General features: G+C 38.2%; 1 protein-coding gene across 1 annotated transcript in view; it reads right to left on the bottom strand.

Annotated features, from left to right (window-relative positions):
* MED13 (mediator complex subunit 13) overlaps nt 1-21,608 on the bottom strand; it is a 118,393-nt gene extending 96,785 nt beyond the window's left edge. The window contains exons 1-3 of the mRNA XM_023516600.1: nt 21,474-21,608; nt 19,373-19,607; nt 7,213-7,381 (exon numbers count right to left, since the gene is read on the bottom strand). Of these exons, the coding sequence (XP_023372368.1) occupies nt 7,213-7,381; nt 19,373-19,607; nt 21,474-21,539 (470 nt within the window). The 5' untranslated portion in view covers nt 21,540-21,608. The remainder of the gene's footprint in view (nt 1-7,212; nt 7,382-19,372; nt 19,608-21,473) is intronic.

Here is a 21,608-nt window from a genome sequence, read left to right as displayed (position 1 = left end):
TGTCTCAAAAAAAAAAAAAAAAAAAGAAAACTTAATACTGAAGACTGACCATGCAAATCCGAATGACTCAAGCACCACAGACAAATGCCATGGGCCATAAGTACTAGTAAACTGTCACTTAAGATTTCAGAAATGATAAAGAGTAAGCTTGATGACAGACATTAAGAAAAAACCAGCACAGATAAGCTGTAAGGGAAAAAATATAAAGACATGTGAAGTCTGCTGAAGGAATGATGCCTAAGTAAGCAGATAGTGGTATGTACCCTAATGTAAGGGATGGAGTTTTCTCTGCTTTTGAGACTGTAGAACACATTGATAATTTAGCATATTGTTCAAGGAGGGTTCACCAATCACCACATAAAAGAAATCTTTCATCAATAAACACTACCAAGTTCAGTTAGGTTTAAAGCTCTAGAATTAGATCACTAATACAGTAACAGCCAATATGAACATGTAACTATTGATCCCTTGAAATCTGGCCAAACTAAACCATATTCTCAGTATAAGATAATATGTGAGATTTCAAAGACTCTTTACAAAAAAAAGCCAGCAATTTCATCAATATCTTTTGTATATTTAATTACATGTTGAAATACTATTTTGAATATACTGAATTTTAAATAAAAGATATTAAAATTAACTTCACCTGGATATAAAAACTTTTTTAATGTGCCTACTAGAAACATTTTATATTATATATATGGCTCACATTATGTTTCCACTGAATAGTACTACACTAGAAGACAGGAAATGAGTACTTAAAAAACTTAAGAGCAATCACTTGAGGCCAGGAGCTAGAGATCTGAGGCAACATAGTGAGACCTCAATTCTACAAAATCAATTTAAAAAAAAAACCAAAAACCTGGGCATGGTGACCAGCATCTACTCACGAGGCTGAAGCAAGAGAATTGCTTCAGGCCAGGAATTCAAGACAAGCCTGAGCACCACAGTGAGATCCTGTCTCTAAGAAAAATACAAAAAAAATTAGTTTATGCCTGTCATCTCAGCTGCTCGGAAGGCTGAGACAGGAGAATCCCTTAAACCCAGGAGTTTGAGGTTGCAGCGAGCTATGACAATTCTAGCCCAAGCAATACAGCAAGACCTTGCCTCAAATAAATAAATTAATTAAACTAAATGACATTAAAGTGTTGAAAGCCAGGTACAGCAGCTCACACCTATAATCCTAGCACATTGGAAGTCTAAAAAAGAAGGATCACTTGAGTTCAGGCATTTCAGGTTGCAGTGAACTATGAGCCTGGGCAACAGAGCAAGACCTAAGTCTCAAAATATATATGTGTGTGTATATATTAAAAATTGGGGTTGGCCCAGAGTGTTGACTCATACCTGTAATCCTAACACTGTGGGAGGCTGAAGTGGGAGGATTGCTTGAGCTCAGGGATTGGAGATCAGCCTAAACAAGAACGAGACCCTGTCTCTACTAAAAATAGAAAGATTAGTTAGGTATGGTGGCATGTGCCTATAGTTCTGGCTACTTGGGAGGCTGAAGCAGGAAGATCATTTAAACTCAGGAGTTTGAGAATGCAATGAACTATGATGACACCACTGCACTCTAGCCAGGGTGACAGAGTGAGACTCTGTCTCAAGAAAAAAAAAATTGGGGTTGATAACTATCTTGCAAAGAGCAAAGATATCAAAAAGATTTATCAATTCAGCAATGTATTTTTTCTCCAGAAATTAATTTTATGGCTATTTCTGTGGTTAAGGGAATGGGGTAAGATTAAAGTATACACATATATTAAATTAAAAGTACTCCGTATTAACATATTTCCCTTCTACACAATCTCATCCACCACTTAGTAAAATCTCCTTTGTTAATATGTCCCGTGATACTGGACCAGGGGGCCAGTTCACTGTCCCTCAGACCGTTGGAGGGCTGGACTGTGGGCCCCAGGACAAGTCAGCTGCTAAGCAGGACAGGCAGCGGTGGTAAAAATGCCCAGCGGGCCTGATAAATGTCTTCAGTGGGCCATAGTTTGAGGACACCTGACTAACTATATAAAAAGAGCATTCCTTGCTAGTATCTTTCTACCCTAGAAGCATTTAAAACTCTTGCTACATACACAAATTTAACTGCCCACTCTGCTAAATGGTGATAATACACTTAATATGACAAAAGTTTAACCAAACACAAAGAGAGTTCTTATTCAAGATAATCTTACTCAGATGTACCCTCAAACATACCAGTTTGTTTGGAAAGTCTTTTACTGAGAGATTAAAACCTACAGTAAGTCATTGGTACTTATAATAGCCCATTTATTTGTCTGTGTTCTCACTATAAAACTCAGTGACTATCACCCGATGAGTCTCCTACAATGTGAGAAAAGACCTAAACGATTTAGGACAAAACACTGGTCATTCTTTTAACCAGTTATCTGAAGACTGATTTGCTCCAGTGAATAATAATCCTTAAGACTCTTTATAGGTAAACAGGCTGTAGCTAGACTTTGATTCTATTTCCTCTCTTTCAGCTCCTAAATACTGTTAGGGTTAAAGAGATAATTAACTACATGTAAGACAAGGAATATTATAATTTGTCCTTTGTTCAGGTCAAACCAGTTTTGCAGCACAGGTTTTCTTCCTTGACAACTCTTGTTATTCTTTTTCAGAATGCTTATTATACCAGTTTAACCAAAAGTGAATTTACGAGTAAACAAAAATAGTATACATGATTCTTCTGCTGCCTAATGATTTAAAAACACATTAACTTCAACCAATCTTTATCTACCTTCCCTGCATCACTCCATTGAATTTAACAGAAAGGAAGTCCCAAAAGTAAAAGACTGAGCTGAGTGATTTTCCTACCTGCTTTTCGAAAGGGAGTTGAAGGGTAAGGAAGTTCCTATAAAAAAAGAGATTTGAGGACCAGCGTTTTACCTTTCCTAGATAGAGCTAGATTTGCACCACAACTATACTTCCAGAGTAACTCAACAAAGCATACATTATTTCTGGTAACACCTTGCTAATAAAACACCATCTGAATTTAGCTCCCCTCCTAAATGGGTCAGCCCATGGAAAAACACTAGTACTTTTATTGAATCCAGTAAGAGGAGATCCATGAATCCAACAGATTTTACTTATTATTTAACCACGTAAACTAGTGAACTATATTTTCAGTTATTAACAGACCATGAAAAGTTTTTTTTAGAAAAAAAGATATTTCCAGTACCCTGCATAGCATATTGAACATACTCATTTACCTCTACTTCCTCATGAAACCCTCTCCATATAGACAATAAAGGATAGGAAGAAGAGGAAGAGAAGGGTAGAAGTGACAGCAAAAGAAAAGAGACACGCAGGGTGAAGTGGCTCAGCGCCTGTAATCCTAGCACTTTTGGGAGTTCAAGGCAGGAGGATTACTTAGGGCCAGGAGTATGAGACCAATCTTTCTCTACAAAAACCAGAAAAACTAATCAGAGATGGTGACACATGACTAGAGTCCTACCTAGCTACTCAAGAGGCTGGTGCCCAGGAGTTTGAGGTTAATATAAGCTATAATACCACCACGATCGGCACAGGCAACTGAGTGAGACCTGTCTCAAAAAAGAAGGAAAAGCAGCCATAAAATCTGAGGAGCTTTCAAGCAAAGGCAAAAATTGTAACTGACTTAGATAAAAGCAAAAGCACAAGAAAACAGCCAAGATGCAAACTGAGTCAAAGCACAGAATCCCAGAAAGGCTCAGAAGTTGAAGGTACTGATATTATTTCTGAAGGGAGATACAGATAAGTAAGATACTGAAAGACCCCTCTGGGAAAACTTACTAACTTGAGTGGAGAACATGGGATTAGAGTGGGGGGCCATACACCTGGCGACAGGCACCCAATAAAAATGGCCAGGTACCCCAACCTTGCATCCTAAGTAAAGCTTTCAACTTCATAAGCTGTTCACATATACAGAATTTCCAGTCAGCCTTTTAGTGGTCAGAAGTCTAAGAGAAATGATTGCTATTCTTAGATTCTCTACCTGCTAAAACTACTATTCAACTATAAAGGTAGAAAAGAAGGTAATTCAGACATTCAGGATCTCAAAAGTATGACTTCCCATATACTCTCAGGAAACTACTGGTAGTTAGGTACCAACAAAACAATAAATAAGTTTCAAAAGAAAAAAAAAAGAGAGAGAAATAAGATCTAGGAATTGAGAAATCCAGCATGGATAGAAAAGCAAAGGGAATTCCCAAGATGAATACTATGAAACAGGACTACAGAACAAATTCAAATTGGAAAAGAAGAATGAAAGGTTCCAACAGCGGTATTAATCAACAGGAAGGCAAAAAAAAAAAAAAAAAGAAAAGAAAAACTAATGGATTGCACAAAGTGTTTGAAGGGAGGGAGGGGAGTTTTATACTTCTGGTAGATAGTCTACTAAATTGCTAATAAATACATAGAACAGGAGTCAGCAAACTTTTTCTGTAAAGAACAAGATAGTAAATATTTCAGGCTAAGTATTTTTGGCTTTGCAAAAATTATTTGTTGATAATTATTTAACTGTTTTAGTGTGTCAACAGCCATAAAACAACCCATCAAAGAATGAGCATGGCTGTGTTACAATAAAACTTAGTTACAAAAACAGGTGGCAGACTACATATGCCCTATAGGGTAGTAGTTTACTAATCCAACATTGATAATTAAGTGAAAAAGAGATAACCATTAAGATCTGGGAAAACAAAAAGATGTACAAGAAATGGAACACCTAATACACTATATGGCTCAGGAATAAATAATATTTATATGATCTGAACAGTATAAATAAAACTCGTTAACTATACTGGCAAAATAAGGAAAGGGAGAGGGGAAGGAAGAAGAGCATACATAAGAGTGCCTGGGCCAGTTGTGGTCGCTCATGCCTATAATCCTAGCACTCTGGGAGGCCAAGGTGGGTGGACTGCCTGAGCATGAGCAAGACCCCATCCCTAAAAATGGCCAGGCGTTGTGGTAGGCACCTGTAGTCCCAGCTACTTGGGAGGCTGAAGCAAGAGAATCACTCGAGCCCAGGAGTTTGAGCTTGCTGTGAGCTATGATACCATGGCACGCCCCCAAGGGCAACTAAGTGAGACTGTCTCCAAAGTGCCAACTTCAGCTATACACAGTGGCATGGGCCTACAGTCTGACCTACTCAGGAGGCTGAGACAAGAGGACAGCTTAAGCCCAGGAGTTTTTTTTTAAAGAGACAGAGTCTCACTTTATCGCCCTTGGTAGAGTGCTGTGGTGTCACAGCTCACAGCAACCTCCAACTCCTGAGTGTAGGCTATTCTCTTGCCTCAGCCTCCTGGGACTACAGGTGCCCACCACAACGCCCAGCTATTTTTTGTTGCAGTTTGGCTGGGGCTGCGTTCAAACCCACTACCCTCAGTATATGGGGCCAGCGCTCTACCCATTGAGCCACAGGCACGGCCCGAGCCCAAGTTTAAAACCAGCTTAGACAATATAACAAGACACCACCTCAAAAATAAATAAATAAATATCAATGTGTCCAAGTGTTCAGGGAACAGGAAAACAAGATAGCTAAACCCTTAATAGAAAGATAAAATTTCGGGCAGCGCCTGTGGCTAAGTGAGTACAGCACCAGCCCCATATACCGAGGATAGTGGGTTCGAACCCGACCCTAGGCGCCCGTAGTCCTAGCTACTTGGGAGGCTGAGGCAAGAGAATTGCCCAAGCCCAAGAGCTGGAGGTTGCTGTGAGCTGGGACACCACAGCCCTCTACCCAGGGCGACATAGTGAGACTCTGTCTCCACAAACAAAAAAGAAAACAAAAAAATAAATAAATAAAAAAATAAATAAAGATGGCAGAGCAGAAACCTCCAGGGAACCTTGAATCCTTAAGGACATTATTAAACAGATACACCAACACTAAACTATCTAGCTCCAAACTCCTTGCTATTGGGGAAAAAAAAAAATCGTTACACGAGCTAGGTAGTTAAGCTTTTCTGTTGTTGCAATTTACGAATTCCTAATTAATTCCTAATTCAATTCCTATATAATTGTTTTGTTAACAATAGAAGTTGGTGTTAATTTTCAAAGAGAAAAAAATGAAAAACTTTCTTTCTCTAGATCTAGTCACCCAGTCCCTTAAAACTAAAAAGAATAAAGAGGGAAAAACAAACCATTCCAGGTGCATATGAAAAAAAGTACACATAATGAAAGATGGTACTTCAACGACAATCTCAACTGAATGTTCGCTTCGTATCCTCTCATATCTTACAGAAAAACTATTAACTTTCCTTTAATTTTTCTTTCCCATGTCCCCCATCTTAACTTGCCATTGGTTTATCTCTCTCGAAGCTTCATTAATTCAACAACTGCTTAGGACTTAATAATGTTCTTATAGATTATGCCTTATATTATCTAAATCGTAGAGAACTAAAGTAACCTACAGCTTTTAACTGCACAGGAAAAGGAGGTATCTACCTTAAGTCTTCTGTGCTTCCACCTGCTAAGTGTCATTAATTTGTTTAATTCAATGTTTAAGAAAATTATAAACTCTCCAAGAGTCTTATATAGAAAAACACAAATAAAAATTACTTTAATTAAAGCAAACTGAGAGACTGGAAATTAGAAGAGTTAACTCAATCCAAAACATAACCACATGTCATCATCTTTAATAAGTGTATCACTTAATTTTAACATCATAGTACTGTGCATATTTCCACTTGTACTGAAAAAAAAAAAGGATATTTCAATGCATAAGGCTCTGCTTTTATCCCATATTTTCTCTATCACCCCAAATCAAAATTTAGGACACTGTATTAAAACACAGTCTATTCCCATTGCAAGAAAAAAATACTGTTTTGTTTTGAGACAGAGTCTCACTCTGCTGCCCAGACTACATATAATTCAGTAGTGTTATAGCTCATTGCAACCTCAAACACTGGGCTCAAGTGATCATCCTACTTCAGCTTCCTGAATGTCTACTAAAGGCATGCGCCACCATACTCAGATATTTTTCTACTTTTTGTGGAGACGAGGTCCCTTACAAGTGCAAGCCACTGAACCCAGCTCTAAGAAAATTCTATATATATAAAAGAGTGCAAAGTGGTCAAAGAAAACTGAATATAGTACTTTGCCAAAGTTAACCTCCTAAATATGTCTGTACTTGTATTAGCTTGTTTCATTCCACATTCTTTATAGGGCCATAAAAACTAACAAACCTAAAGAAATATCAAGTAAGAATTTATAAATAAAATAGCTTACCTTTTATTTATAGGTTTTTCATCTTTTTCGTAAGGCTTTACAAACCACTTGCCAATACGTACAAAGTTCCGGTTCATTAAACATCGTTCCAACAGATTATGAATTGCTTTGAAAAGCAGAGTACGGCATTCATAGGAAAGTCCATTCTCCCACACTCCATCTTCCTCTTCTAAAAGAGAAATAAAGGAAACAAAACTATGAAGTAGTGGAAGTAGTGGCATTTTATCTATTCAGAGCCAATATACCCTTTTTTTTTTTCTAATAAAAAAGTTACGAGTGATACCTGTGGCTCAAAAGGGTAGGGTGCTGCCCCCCCGCCCCAAAAAGTTACAGCTTAAACTCCATATTCATAAACTTTATTTCAGCCCAGAATATAATACAATAATTATTTCAATATATCTCTAAACATTAAAATAACAGGTTTTCAAGTGACTCCATAAGGAATAAAAAAGTTCTAATTGCCATGAATTCTGTCATCTGAAAATTGTTTTTCTGCCTTATAAAAGGGCAAAGGTATCATGAATACACTGACTTGGTATATCAATAAAAAGGACACTTGTGGGAGGTGCCTGTGGCTCAGTGGGTAGGGCACTGGCCCCATATACTAAGGGTGGCGGGTTCAAACCCAGCCTTGGCCAAACTGCAACAAAAAAATAGCCAGGCGTTGTGGCGGGCGCCTACAGTCCAGCTACTCGGGAGGCTAAGGCAAGAGAAAATCGTGTAGGCCCAGGAGTTGAAGGTTGCTGTGAGCTGTCTGATGCCGCAGCACTCTACCAAGGCGATAAAGTGAGACTCTTATCTCTACAAAAAAAAAAAAAGGACACTTGTTTATATAACCTGGAAAATATGAAACATATTCTAACATCTATGATGCCAATTTCTAAGCTGGCTCACTTGTAAGTTACTTTGTCCTAATTCCTCAAGTCATTCAAACTGCCATAAAAAAGTTAGCTAGTTAATAATTTAACTCAAAATGTTTCATGTCCATCAACTTTGTAATTCATGACTCCATTATAAAATGAAGTGATAAATGAAAAGGAAACTACTGGCACAGAGCCTAACACCCAGGGCACTATCAGCCACTTTAGGTCTCATTTCAACCAAATGATTCTCATCATTACTATTCAGTATAGGATTTTCTACTTAAGAGGACAAATTTAAAGACATAAGTTTTAACTTCCAGTTCAGTTGTATAAAATTAATAGCTACCTTCATGAGTATATGCCTTAATTTTGTGAGAAAATCTGTTTTTTTGTTTTTGGAGTCAGGGTCTCACTTCTATTATTGCATTAAAAACATTCAAGTATGTGTGTGCGCGTGGTGCCAGGTAACTCATCTAACACAAATATGTCTTTTTTTTGGAGACAGAATCTCACTATGTTGCCCTCAGTAGAGTGCCATGGAGTTACAGCAACCTCAAACTCCTGAGCTTATGCAATTCTCTTGCCTCAGCCTCCCAAGTAGCTGGGACTACAGACGTCCGTCACAACGCCTGGCTATTTTTTTGTTGCAGTTGTTTAGTTGGCCCAGGCTGGGTTCAAACCCACCACCCTAACCACTATACTACAGGCGCCAGTCCATTAACTCAAATATGTCTTAATGATCATCACAAACCATTAAAGTATGAGGGAAATATGGAAAATAGGAGAAATCATCTAAAATTGATCTAGTAATTCTAAATTTATTGTTAAGGATTAAAAAAATAAGGCAGTATCATCTCAAAGAATTCTTTCTCTTAAGATGTAATAAGAAAAAATCCCATAGCTCAGTGGGTAGGGTGCCAGCCACCTACACCAGGGCTGGTGGGTTTGAACCTGGCCTAGGCCTGCTAAAACAACAACAACAACAACTGCAAACAAAAAAATAGCTGCATGTTGTGGCAGGCACCTATAGTCGCAGCTACTCTGGAGGCTGAGGCAAAAGGCAAAAGAATCGCCTAAGCCCAAGAGTCTGAGGCTGCTGTGAGCTGTGACGCCACAGTACTTTACCCATGGCAACAGCTCCTCTATTTCAAAAAAAAAAAAAAGCAAAAGAAAAAAGCTAACGATTTGATTTTGCTTTCTGATTGTTAATTTGTTTTTTGTTGTTGTTTATTCATTTGAGATAGAGTCTCACTCTGTCACCTGGGCTAGAATGCCATAACCTCAGCCTAGCTCATAGAAACTCAAATGCCTGGGCTCAGGCAATCCTCCTGCCTCAGCCTCTCAGGCACCTGCCATCACACCCAGTTACTTTTTTATTTTTAGTAGAGATGAGGTCTCATTCTTGCTCAGTCCAGTTTCAAATTCCTGAGCTCAAGCAATCCTCCAGCCATGGCCTCCCAGTGATAGGATTAAAGGCATGAGCCACTGCACCCATGAGCTCAGCCACACCATGAGCTTTTGGCTGAGACACGTATTAAAAGTCACACATGGTTTATATTCAAAACTTACACAACAAATGGTCAGAATAAACATTAACTAAAAAGTATAATGACAGTGGACTTCAACTGCACCAGAATTTCTTGTGCTTTGTGCCACTACAAAGGTTAATGTTGATTTTGTGTTGTTCTTTGAAGTGTTACCTTTCAGTCAGATGAGGTCCACAGAAATAAAGTGTTTCCTAAATGAGAGTCAAATCTTTTTTGTTGTTGTTGTTGTTTTGGAGACAGAGTCTCAGTATGTCAACCTCAGTAGAGTGCTGTAGCATCACAGTTCATAGCAACCTCCAACTCTTGGGCATAAGCAATTCTCTTGCCTTAGCCTCCCAAGTAGCTGGGACTACAGGTGCTATTTTTTGGTTGCAGTTGTCATTGCTGTTTAGCAGGGACAGGCTGGGCTCAAACCTGCCAGACTGGGTGTATGTGGCTGGTGCCCTACTCACTGAGCTACAGGCGCCAAGCTATGACAGTCAAATCTTTCAAAGCAACTAACTGTGGTCTGTCTAAAAGGGTAAGCTTCTAAGAACAAAAAAACTCAAAAGTAAACTTTAGAAAATGATAATACTTGATGGCGCGGCACCTGTAGCACAGTGGTTATGGCACCAGCCACGTACACCAAGGGTGACAGGTTCAAACCTGGCCTGGGCCAGCTAAACAACAACACCTGCAACAAAAAATAGCTGGGTACTGTGGCAGGCACCCGTAGTCCCAGCTACTTGGGAGGCTGAGGCAAGAAAATCGCTTAAGCACAAGGTTTGGAGGTTGCTGTGAGCTGTGACGCCATGGCACTCTACCAAGGGCAACATAGATTCTGTCTCAAAAAATAAATAAATAAATAAATGAAAATGTTAATACTTGAGTTGGAACAAAAGAATATTTTTATTTTTATATTCTTTAATATTAAGCAGTAACATTAAATTGAAAAACTTCACATTCTATTATATTGGTAATATCTTTATCTACTTCCATTTAAAACCAAACTACGGTTTCTTTTTTTTTTTTTTGAGACAGAGTCTCCCTCAGTAGAGTGCTGTGACATCACAGCTCACAGCAACCTCAAATAGTTGGGCTTAAGCAATTCTCTTGCTTTAGCCTCCCAAGTAGCTGGACTATAGGGGCCAGCCACAACACCTGGCTATTTTTAGAGATGGGGGTCTCACCATTCTCAGGCTGGTCTCAAATTGTGAGCTCAAGCAATCCACCTGCTTTAGTCTCCCAGAGTTCTAAGATTACAGGTGTGAGCCACTGCACCCAGCTTACTACAAAGATTTTTATTTACTACATTTGAAAAGAAGGCACATTGATTCTTAAATAACTTGTATGTGTGGGGGGTTTTTTTGTTTTTTTTTTTTTAAAGACAGAGCCTTACTTTTTTGTTCTGGGCAGAGTGCCACGTATGGCTCAGGTGATCCTCCTGCCTCAGCCTCCCAAGTAGCTGTGACTACAGGTGTACACCACCATTTTTGGCTCAACTCCTAAGCTCAAGTGGTCCTCCCACCTTGGACTTCAAGAGTGCTAGAATAAGACACACGAGCCATCATGCATGGTCGCCATTTTTAAGTATTAAATGAATAACTTATTTGAGGTTTATAGCAACTATACAACTTTGATATACGTAAAAGGTAAGTAACTGTGCTTCTTGAGTCTTTGCTTTAAAACTTGACAACTAGTTAGCAGAAAGATTTTGCGAAGGGCTACTTATGTAGGACAGATGTTACAACCATTGTGCTACTTAGAATGTAGTGGATTTTTGAGGTAAATAAAGGATGAACTTATAACTAGATAAGAGGTGAACAATTGGGAGATAATTCCAACCTTTATAAGTTGACCATCCAAGGGACTGTAAGCAAACTGCTCTGCATATGGAGGTAATCAACATAACGATGGCCTACTGTACTGATACAGACATGTGGTACATCTGGTCTATTAAAATTAGGTTAATTTATGGTGGTGGTCAGTGTAGGAAGGTGGTCAACTATGGAGGTTCTATGGTAATTCTGTTAGAATTAAGAATGTGTATGGGGGCTCGGTGCCTATAGCTCAACCGGCTAAGGCGCCAGCCACGTACACCTAAGGTGGCGGGTTCAAATCCCCAGCCCGGACCCGCCAAACAACAATGACGGCTGCAACCAAAAAATAGCCGGGCGTTGTGGCGGGCGCCTGTGGTCCCAGCTACTTGGGAGGCGGAGGCAGGAGACTCGCTTGAGCCCAGGAGTTGGAGGTTGCTGTGAGCTGTAATGCCACGGCACTCTACCCAGGGGGACAGCTTGAGGCTCTGTCTAAAAAAAAAAAAAAAAAAATGTGTATGGGGCAGCACCTGTGGCTCAAAGGGTGCCGGCCCCATATACCGGAGGTGGCGGGATCAAACCCGGCCCTGGCCAAAAACTTAAAAAAAAAAAAAAAATAGCTGGGTGTTGTGGCAGGCACCTATAGTCTCAGCTACTCAGGAGGCTAAAAAAAAAAAAAAATCTTTGTAGCAAAAGCTATTAACACAATAATTTTATGATTTTATTTTTAAAATCTATTTCAGTTAAACTTGTAGTTAAATGACTTAAGAATAAAAAATGAGGTTTAAGAATTCTCCTTCACTAGTCTAAGTTTTATTTAGAGCAGCAATTCTCAACCTGTGGGTCATGACCCACAGGAACTGCATTAAAGGGTTACGGCATTAGGAAGGTTGAAAACCACTGATGTAGAGAAACTCAGGTGAACTTAATACTTTAGAAGGGGGAGATGTCGCATGTCCCCAAATGACCTCGATTCTTATTTATTTTTTTAGAGACAGAGTCTCACTTTGTTGCCCTCAGTTAAGTAATGTGGCATCACAGCTCACAGCAACCTCCAGCTCTTGGGCTTTGGCAATTCTCTTGCCTCAGCCTCCTGAGTAGCTGGGACTTACAGGTGCTCACCACAACGCCCAGCTATTTATTTTGTTGCAGTTTGGCCAGGGTTAGGTTTGAACCCGCCACCCTTGGTATATAGGGCTGGTGCCCCACTCACTGAGCCACAGGCCCTGCCCTGACCTCAATTCTTATTAACATTAAATGGGAGTTATGCATAAAAGAAAGAAGTACAGACCACCTGCTGGGTTTCCTATATATATATGTAAGTAACCAAGTAATAATTACATCAAAGTAATATAATTTCATTTTTCATTGCTGAGAAAATGTTAAGTCCTAATGACACTCAATGAAAAGTCTGAAGGTTTTATTTTGGTAGAATCACTTAGAAATAAGAAGCCTATGGAACTAAGCTTCTAGTATCTTGATGTTGTAATGACCACAGTAAAAGTACTTTCTGGCCAGGCACAGTGGCACAAATCCCAGCACTTTGGGAGGTGAAGGCAGGAGATTCATTTTGAATCCAGGAGTTTGAAACCAGCATGGGCAACATTGTGAGACTCTATCTTTAGAAAAAATACAAAAGTTACCTAGGTATAGTGGCATATGCCTGTAGTTCCAGCAACTCAAGACATGGAGGCAGGAGGATCCCTTGAGACCAAGAGCTCAAGGAAGAAAAGAGCTAACCTGGGCGACAGAAGGGAAGACCCTGTCTCTTAAAAAGGTACAACCAACCCACCCAAGACATAGTAAGTAATATGCACCACTTAGACTAATTATAACAAGTTCTTAAATCTCAACACCAGCATAATAGTAAGGGGAGGGAGAAAGGAGTGCATGGGCTTGGCATGCATAGCTCAGTGGTTAGGGCTACATGCATAGGGACTGCTAAACAAAAAAAATAAGTAAAAATAGTCTGGGCGTCATGGTGGACGCCTGTGGGTCCCAGTTACTAGGGAGACTGAGACACGAGAATTGTTTGAGCCTAAGAGTTTGAGGTTGCTGTGAGCTATGACACTACAGCTCTCTACAGAGAGCAACATAGTGAAACTGTCTCCAAAAAAAAAAAAAAAGAACACACGGCAAATCTTTATAGTTCTTTTGAATCTAATCAATAGCCTAATCAGAAAAGTTGCATAATGCTTAAGTCTTCTTGTATTCATATGCCTAGAAAAAAGTTTCAATTCTGTGTTTTTAGTACTTTTCCACTACTATCAGTAGTAGGACTCCTAATCATCAAAGTTATTTGAAAATTTTTACAGTGTTTATTTGAGAGAAGTTCAAATATTAAATTTGATTGCCATTTTTTGAGGATATAGATTATAGCAGTATCAAAATACATGACAGAGCAAAATAATTTCCTATCAATGAAAAAAATTCAAAATCAAAACAACTGATACACCTAGTACTCAAAATTTTTCTCAAAACCAGTATCTTTAAATATCTCCACAGTGAACTGGTAAAAAAAAAAAAAATTTTTTTTCTTAAAGGGGGAGAATCTTTGCACACACAAAAAAAGGAAAGACTTTTCCTATATAACTTTGCTAAAGTATTAAAATGTCACACATGCTAACAAACAGCGAATGGCTTCAAAATTAACATGGTAGAAAACGCTACCTATTATCTCAAAGAATAAAAGAGAAATGCTTAAATACTAAATTAGTGCTGGTTCTGAACAGTAATAACCCATTCACTCAACAAATTAATGAGAGCTTTAAGTTGGCAGCATTATTCATCTATAAAACTGAACAATTTTGAAGAGCACCCTAGCATGTTGATTTTTACCTTTGACTTGAAATTTTAAAAGATAACACTCTCTCAAAGGACAGTACATAGAAGAAATATGGCAAATGAGGTCACCTAAAAAGACGAGCCAACATGACTAGTTGGACCACAGGTCCATTTTGCCATAAAAGATAAAAATTAATTAACTCTCTTTAGACTACCTGGGACACAAAACAATTTACTAGTTTGGCTTGCACTAGATTGCTATGACTGGCTACTGTTTATCTACCTGTCAATCCTGTTAATAGCTATTATTTAAGGTTAAAGTCCACTATAATTAAAATCATTCAATAAAAGCACCCAATTTAAATTTGAAACAATAGCCCACTTAGTTTGACTAGTATGCATTATGAAAAAATTTGGACATGTTATAAAATCCCATATTATAAACCCCAGAAACCAGGAAAAAAAACAAACAAATATTTTTAGCCCTAACTTTTTAGTTCTCAAGATATCAATTTTCTAAAAGAGTCTTATCACAATCTAACTTACTATGATTTTCTTTAAAGATGATGAACTTGGAGGAGAGAGCAGTTTTTGTTTTTATTTTCATCTTAAAGGAAAGAATAAAAGCCAATAAAGACAGCAATAACATTTCAAAAAGGTTAGGACACAATAAAAATACATAGAACTCTTCTCCAAGGACACTCTAATTAAAATGAAACAATCTTGCTCTCAAGCAAACTAAGACAACATTTAAAATAAATGATCATAAAAAACAGCAGGGTACTGTGGCAGGTGCCTATAGTCCCAGCCACCTGGGAAGCTGAGGCAAGAGAATCACTTGAACCCAAGAGTTTGAAGTTGCTGTGAGCTAAGATGCCACAGCACTCTACCAAGGGTAACCAAGTGAAACAAACTGAAAAACAAACAAACAAAAGGAAAAAACTGATCAGTCCCACCCACTACATAGACTTTTGACCAGAGAGAATGAACTGAGATTTTTTCCCCCCACCACCAATTTTACATTTCTGTCACCCACTATCACACATCCAATAAAGTCTGCCACAAAATTTAACTTTAAAATAGAAAAGAAAGCAGTAATCTGAAAGGAGTTTTGTGCCCTCATCCCTTTTTCTATTAAAAAATAGATACTAACTCAACCATCCATTCTACTGTAGAGAAGAGCAAAAAGTAAAAATAAACAAAAATTATATATTTAACTTTGGGATTTGAAAGATCTTTTGAACAAGTGTCTCACTAGAATATTATAAGGCTAAAAATAGGGAGCACAAATCCTGATACAAAATAATCAGGACTTTACAAATGATTTTGCTACAAAACAAGTAACTGAGGGTTTAAACTACACAGTAAATCAGATTTGGTTTTCTATAATTGATCTTTATCACTTGGCAATAAAGAGTTTAACTCTATTTCTACACATCAGCTAACCTTAAGTGATATAAGAATAGTGAAATTTAAAATGTGCTGTATACCTGACCAAACTCTTCAGAACTGTTAAAATTATTAAAACCAAAGAAAGTCAGAGAGGGCGGTGCCTGTGGCTCAGGAAGCAGGGCGCTGGCTCCATATACCAAGGGTGGTGGGTTCAAAGCCAGCCCAGGCCAAACTGCAACAAGAAAATAGCCAGGAGTTGTGGCAGGCGCCTGTAGTCCCAGCAACTTAGGAGGCTGAGGCAAGAGAATCGCCCTAGCCCAAGAGCTGGAGGTTGCTGAGAGCTATGATGCCATAGCACTCTACTGAGGGTGACAAAGTAAGACTCTGTCTCTTAAAAAAAAAAAAAAAAACGAAAGAAAGAAAGTCTGAGAAAATGTCAGTCTAGATCAGTGGTTCTCCTAATGCCGCTATGTATTTTCATTGTTACAAAGGAGTCACGACCCACAGGTTGAGAACCATGGGTCTAGAAGAACCTAAAGAAAAATGACAACTAAAAGCAATGTGGTATCTAAATAGGATCCTAGGACAGAAAAAGGGTTATCAGGAAAAAATAAAGGAAAGGCTAATTAAGTCTATACCTTAGTTGATAACAAAGTATCAATATTGGATTCATTAGTTATTAAAATATAGTATTCTAATGTAAGATATTAACAATACAGGAACTCTTTAGTCTAACTTTGCAACTTTCATATAAATCCCACCCTATTTTAAAATTAATAAGTTTATTCTTAAAAATACACTATGGATGATACAAAGGAGATAAAGGGGTTAAGCTCATCATTATTGAATATTTCAGTTACATAAGAAAAATTGACAATTTTAAACTTTAAAAAAAGGAATGCCTTACCTTCTCTTCCCACCAAGAAAAAGGCAGGCAATATTATCACCATAATCAAAAACATTTCAGTAACAAAATGTGGTGGGTACTGAACCAAACAGAAGGACACTGCCCATGAAGAACAGGCTCAAGCTAAATTAACCAGCTTTTCAGTTACCACCTGGGTCCTTCCGGTTCCCTTTCCCCAGTGCTACACCTCCACTTGGAACTCAGGATTGCCTCCAGCAGCTGATGCCACCCCTACTGTCCAGCTGCTCTCTTCTCAGGGGAGCTTAAAAGAAGGAAATAGAGTGCCACAGATGGGAAGAAATGAAAAAGGGGTTAGCTAGAGAGACAGAGGCAGCCTAATTACCCCAAAAGGGAGGCAGACGGTGTCCCTAGAGCAAAGAAAAGGGCAAGACAAATATAGTCCATCTGAAAAGACCTTATTATTCTTTAAGATATGTCTGATTTAAGTAACAACATTCTAAAGTAAATGACAGGTTAAAAAAAAAAGCCAAAACACTGTATAAATGCCACTGACTATGCAAACTAAAATAGCACAGGACAGGCTTTTGGAACAGTGAATATGATCACATACTGCTCCTAATTGTATTTCGGTTCACTATTTCAATCACTTCCACTATGATTAATTTTTAAGTTATTTACTATTCAATAGCATTCTGCAAAATCTGGCAATAATTAAAACCTTATCTCCCCAAACCACTTTCATTCACATTTAAGATCAGTATCTCTTTTAAAACACAAGTATACAATTTTTGAAAATTATGCTAAAAGCCAAAGTTAAACTAGAATTTTTAAAACTATAACCTACTTTCAGAAGAGAAAATATATCTGATAATATGAAACCTAAAATAAGAAGCTAATCTACACAGTGCTTTGACAATAAACATCAAAAAGGCTCACCTCTTAATAGGCTTTTAACTTTCAAAATACTATTTTACATGGTAAAATTAAATATTCTATTAGAATTATCTTTGATTCTACAAAATGTATTTCATGGGATCTTTAAAAAAATTAAAAAATGGTCTGTTCAGACGCTCTGCCCAACTTTTTAAGACCAAACCCCCTAAGTTAGCATTACAGCTTTATCAACAAATGTTTTATCAATGAACAAAATTAATATAGTCTGCAAACATCTTGGTAACATGGTTTTTATGACCACTTAAAGGTTAAAATAACTCTTTAATGTTATTAAAATAACATTGACTATATTCAAGTCAATGAAAAAAAAGAAGCTGGCACACTTAGTTTTTGGCATGACAATTACAAAGCATCTTGCTAAAATCTCTAAGAAATTTTATTTCCTGATAGATATACATACATCGTATACACCTATAGACATACACGAACACATATTTTACGTATTTAGAACTACATTACATACTAGAACTAAGGACTAGACTCTCCAGCAGATATCTTTTTAGGAAAGCTAAAAAAGCTGGAAAGATTTACCATAAAAGAACTGCATCACTCTCAAAAATAATACCAAATACGTTCAATTGACAATAAAAATTATTAAGCAAACCTAACGTAACGTACAATCCTACACAAATGTTGTTCTTACTAAGTACGCTAACTTAAGATACAGATACCTGGATTATATTTCATCTGAAAATAAAATAGATCCTATGGGTCAAATGAGCAAAATAAATTTCATAGTATTCAATTTCAAATAAGAACACTTTTTTCAAAAATTACCTAGAAATCCTAAATTTACCTGTCAAGAATCATTATTAGGCTGAGCTCAGTGGCTCACACCTATAATCCTAGCACTCTGGGAAGCCAAGGTGGGTAGACTGCCTGAGGTCACAAGTTCAAGCGAGACCAGTCTGAGTCAGAGCAAGACCCAGTCTCTTAAAAAAAAAAAAAAAAGCCGAGCGTCGTGGTGGGTGCCTGTAGTCCCAGATACTTGGGAGGCTGAGGCAAGAGAATCACTTAAGCCTAAGAGTTTGAGGTTGCTTGTGAGCTATGAGGCCACAGCACCCTAGTGAGGGTAACAAAGTGAGACTGTCTCAAAAAAAAAAATCAAAAATAAAAACAATCATTATCTAACTATCTTTGGTATATAACTTATCATTTACATTCCTATTATCAAAGATTCAGTCTTAACACTGTCTCCTCAGTCTAAAGTAAACACAAGCTTCAAAAATCACATGAAGAGCTGTAGTTTCTCTTTCTAAGGTAACAATTGCTCACAGAAGTCAAGAATTATTCATACTGATTTGATCACAAAATTTTTTCTATGTAATCTTTTGATTATGACCCCATGTCCTATTAAAGCTAAACAAGCTGGTGGCTTGTCTCATATTAATAGTCTTTGATAAAACACTGTCCAAAAGAGTTACTTCTGAAAACAAAATTAACATATGACTTCACATGGTTATAACAAACACAAATAATAACAAAATAAGCATATGCCTTATAAAAAAACCACAAGACAGTTACAACATTTCTAGGTACTTCTACAATCCTCTGCATATTCATGCAAAAGAATGGGCTCAAAGGTGACTTACACTTAGCTTCAATAGTATTACATGACTTTGTCAGGAACTTTATACTTCCTGATCCTTTTTTTTCTTAATGTAACATGCTTTCCTTGGGCCCTAACCGCCAGTGAGATATTAAGAAGGAAGTTGGATGGTAAAAGGAGAAAGTTGAGCTTAAAAAGCCAGCCATAACCCATACACTTGACTTACTTTGAGTTAAAAAGAAAAAAACTGAAATAAAACATGAAGCTGAATTTTTATGTGACTTCATACCTAACAGTGTTACATCCACACCCCCAAAAAACAAAACCAATTTGTAATACAGATGCTACTTGGGGAGAAGTATACAATGTTGCTATATCATTAGTTAGAAATAATAAGTTGCCTTCACCTGATAAGTCATGATGAATAAGGTCAGCAAAACTGGGGTCTTCACCCCACCAAAATATCCACAATTCTCTTCTTCCAGGTCTTTGATCTCGCCGCCAAACACCAAGTACATCTGCCTTAAGGCAGCGACTGAAACTGCTCAAAATGGGGTCTTCTTCTGTCACAGGAAATAGAATAGGGGCAGAAGTTGGACCTTGCCATACGTATCTTTTCCACTTAATTCCTGTCAAGTCAGCCTGAAGGAAAGAAAGAAAGCATGATTTTTTGTGATTGCACATTCAAAGTCAAAAGTATTCAATATAAAGTCCCTTATTTTGTTGAGACATCACAATTTTCCAACATATGCTTAAAATATTGAAAACAAAACACCCTCCCCCAAAAAAGCCTTATAATTCTGATCATTCAACAACCGGGAGTTTAAAGAACAAAAACAGTTTAAAATTAACATCAACATGTTACTGAACAGCAAAGCAATAATGTGTCCCAGGTAGAAATAAAACTTGATGTTAAATACAAACATGTATTTTAACAGTGCGTGTATTAAATGTACAAAATGTATTCTAGGTAACACATTTTTTTCCTCTGTCCTTAGTTCTAGTCTAATTTGCCACATTTGTTCCTTGATGTCAAACTTTTAACTGAAAATTAATTCTTAAAGATCTCACATCACGAGTTTTTATTCCATGTTTACAGAAGTCATGGCTCTAATGAAAAGACATCTGAACAATTCCTGAAAAAAGCCCATGTGAATTCATCACACATCCTCTTTAGGAAAAGTCTAAGAGCAGCTCACAAAGAACCATCAGTTCACCCTAGTCTATCTTCAAAGAAGCTGATCCTAAAAGTACCAAAAATAGACTGAGTTGGAGAAGACAGAAATGTTAAACCTGCTGTACATCTTAGTCCATCTAAGAGATACTGCTTAATGGACACTAAAGAAATCCAACGTATTTTATAAGGGGAAAGTGCATTAAAGATCTTAGTTTAGCATCATGAAAAAACTTTAACTAAAATAATTAAATAATTCCTTAATCTAACTTAAAGACGCAAAGCATAAGGTGCCAAAAATGAAACTGCTGATACATGACTGGCACTTTACACTTGCCAACTAGTTGTGCTCCGCCCACCTAATTCACTTACCTATCAAATACTCTTTTAATATTTCTCAGAGCACAGGAGGAAAAAAATGAAAAAATAAAGTCACGAAAACTTAAAGTCACCGATGAAACCAAGTTATTATCTAATTCAGGACTAGGTATTTGCAACAGTTGGTACTTTTCGGAAGTCTTAACTGTTGGTACCAGACCTAGGCCAGCGTACACAAATGTCATCCCTACATCCAGATTCTCCACACTTTCCATGTCTATAAAACAAGGAGCAGTCTGCTCAAAACATTCTTAAAAAGCAAGCAAAACAGTCAAATATAGAAATACTTAGTGTAAAAATCACAGCACCACCTCCGTTAGTCCCCTCCGCTCTCACAAAAACATAATGTTCTAATAAAAGCAAGATGGCTAGAAATTGTCAAAAATGGAAAACTGTTTTCAAAGTTTAAAAAGAAAACATGAAATAGTATCTACTGGGTTTTACAGAAAGATCTGAAGTCTCCAAAGGAAGAAATTAACCTTGGGTTAAGTTTGACTCGTACAAAAAAATGTGAAACGAAAAACTTAGAGAGAGTAAGTTCTGGGGTCCTAATGCATTCGGGGAACTAAATTAACTGGGGTGAAGAATAAAGGCAGGGGCAATAAAAGGAAAGCGTGAAGACAGGATACGTGGTCAGTAAGGAGAGAAGCAACAAACTGCTAAGCCAGACACAGCGGGAAATGTTAGTGTCCCGGCTGATAAGGAGCCCAAGTTGAAGACAAGACTACCGGAGCAACAGAGTTCGAACCAAGACAAGAAAAATGCCAACACTCGTCAAGCCGAGGGCAGGACGGCGGGCTCCCGGGCCGGCTGCGGAGCTGCGCCCGGCGCCGGCCCCGGCTGGGCCTCGCCCGGGACTCGGGCAGCGGGCTCCGACCCGGCCCCCTCCCCCACGGCCCGGGGCGCACCTCGCGGCCCCCTCCGCGCCCGCCCGCGGGCCGCGGCCCGGCACTCACCAGGCAGAAGAGGTTACAGTGACAATCTTCAAGGCTGGCCCCGTTCGGCACGAAGGAGGAACTCATCGTCCCTCACAGCAGCCGCCGCCGGCGCCACAACCCACCATCCGCCATTACCGCCGCCTCCGACCAGAG

The sequence above is a fragment of the Otolemur garnettii genome, unplaced genomic scaffold (assembly GCF_000181295.1).
Source record: "Otolemur garnettii isolate 467f Iridium unplaced genomic scaffold, OtoGar3 scaffold00094, whole genome shotgun sequence".
Classification (NCBI taxonomy): Eukaryota; Metazoa; Chordata; class Mammalia; order Primates; family Galagidae; genus Otolemur; species Otolemur garnettii.
The sequence above is the reverse complement of the archived record's forward strand: the minus strand, read 5'-3'. Positions and strand labels throughout refer to the sequence as shown.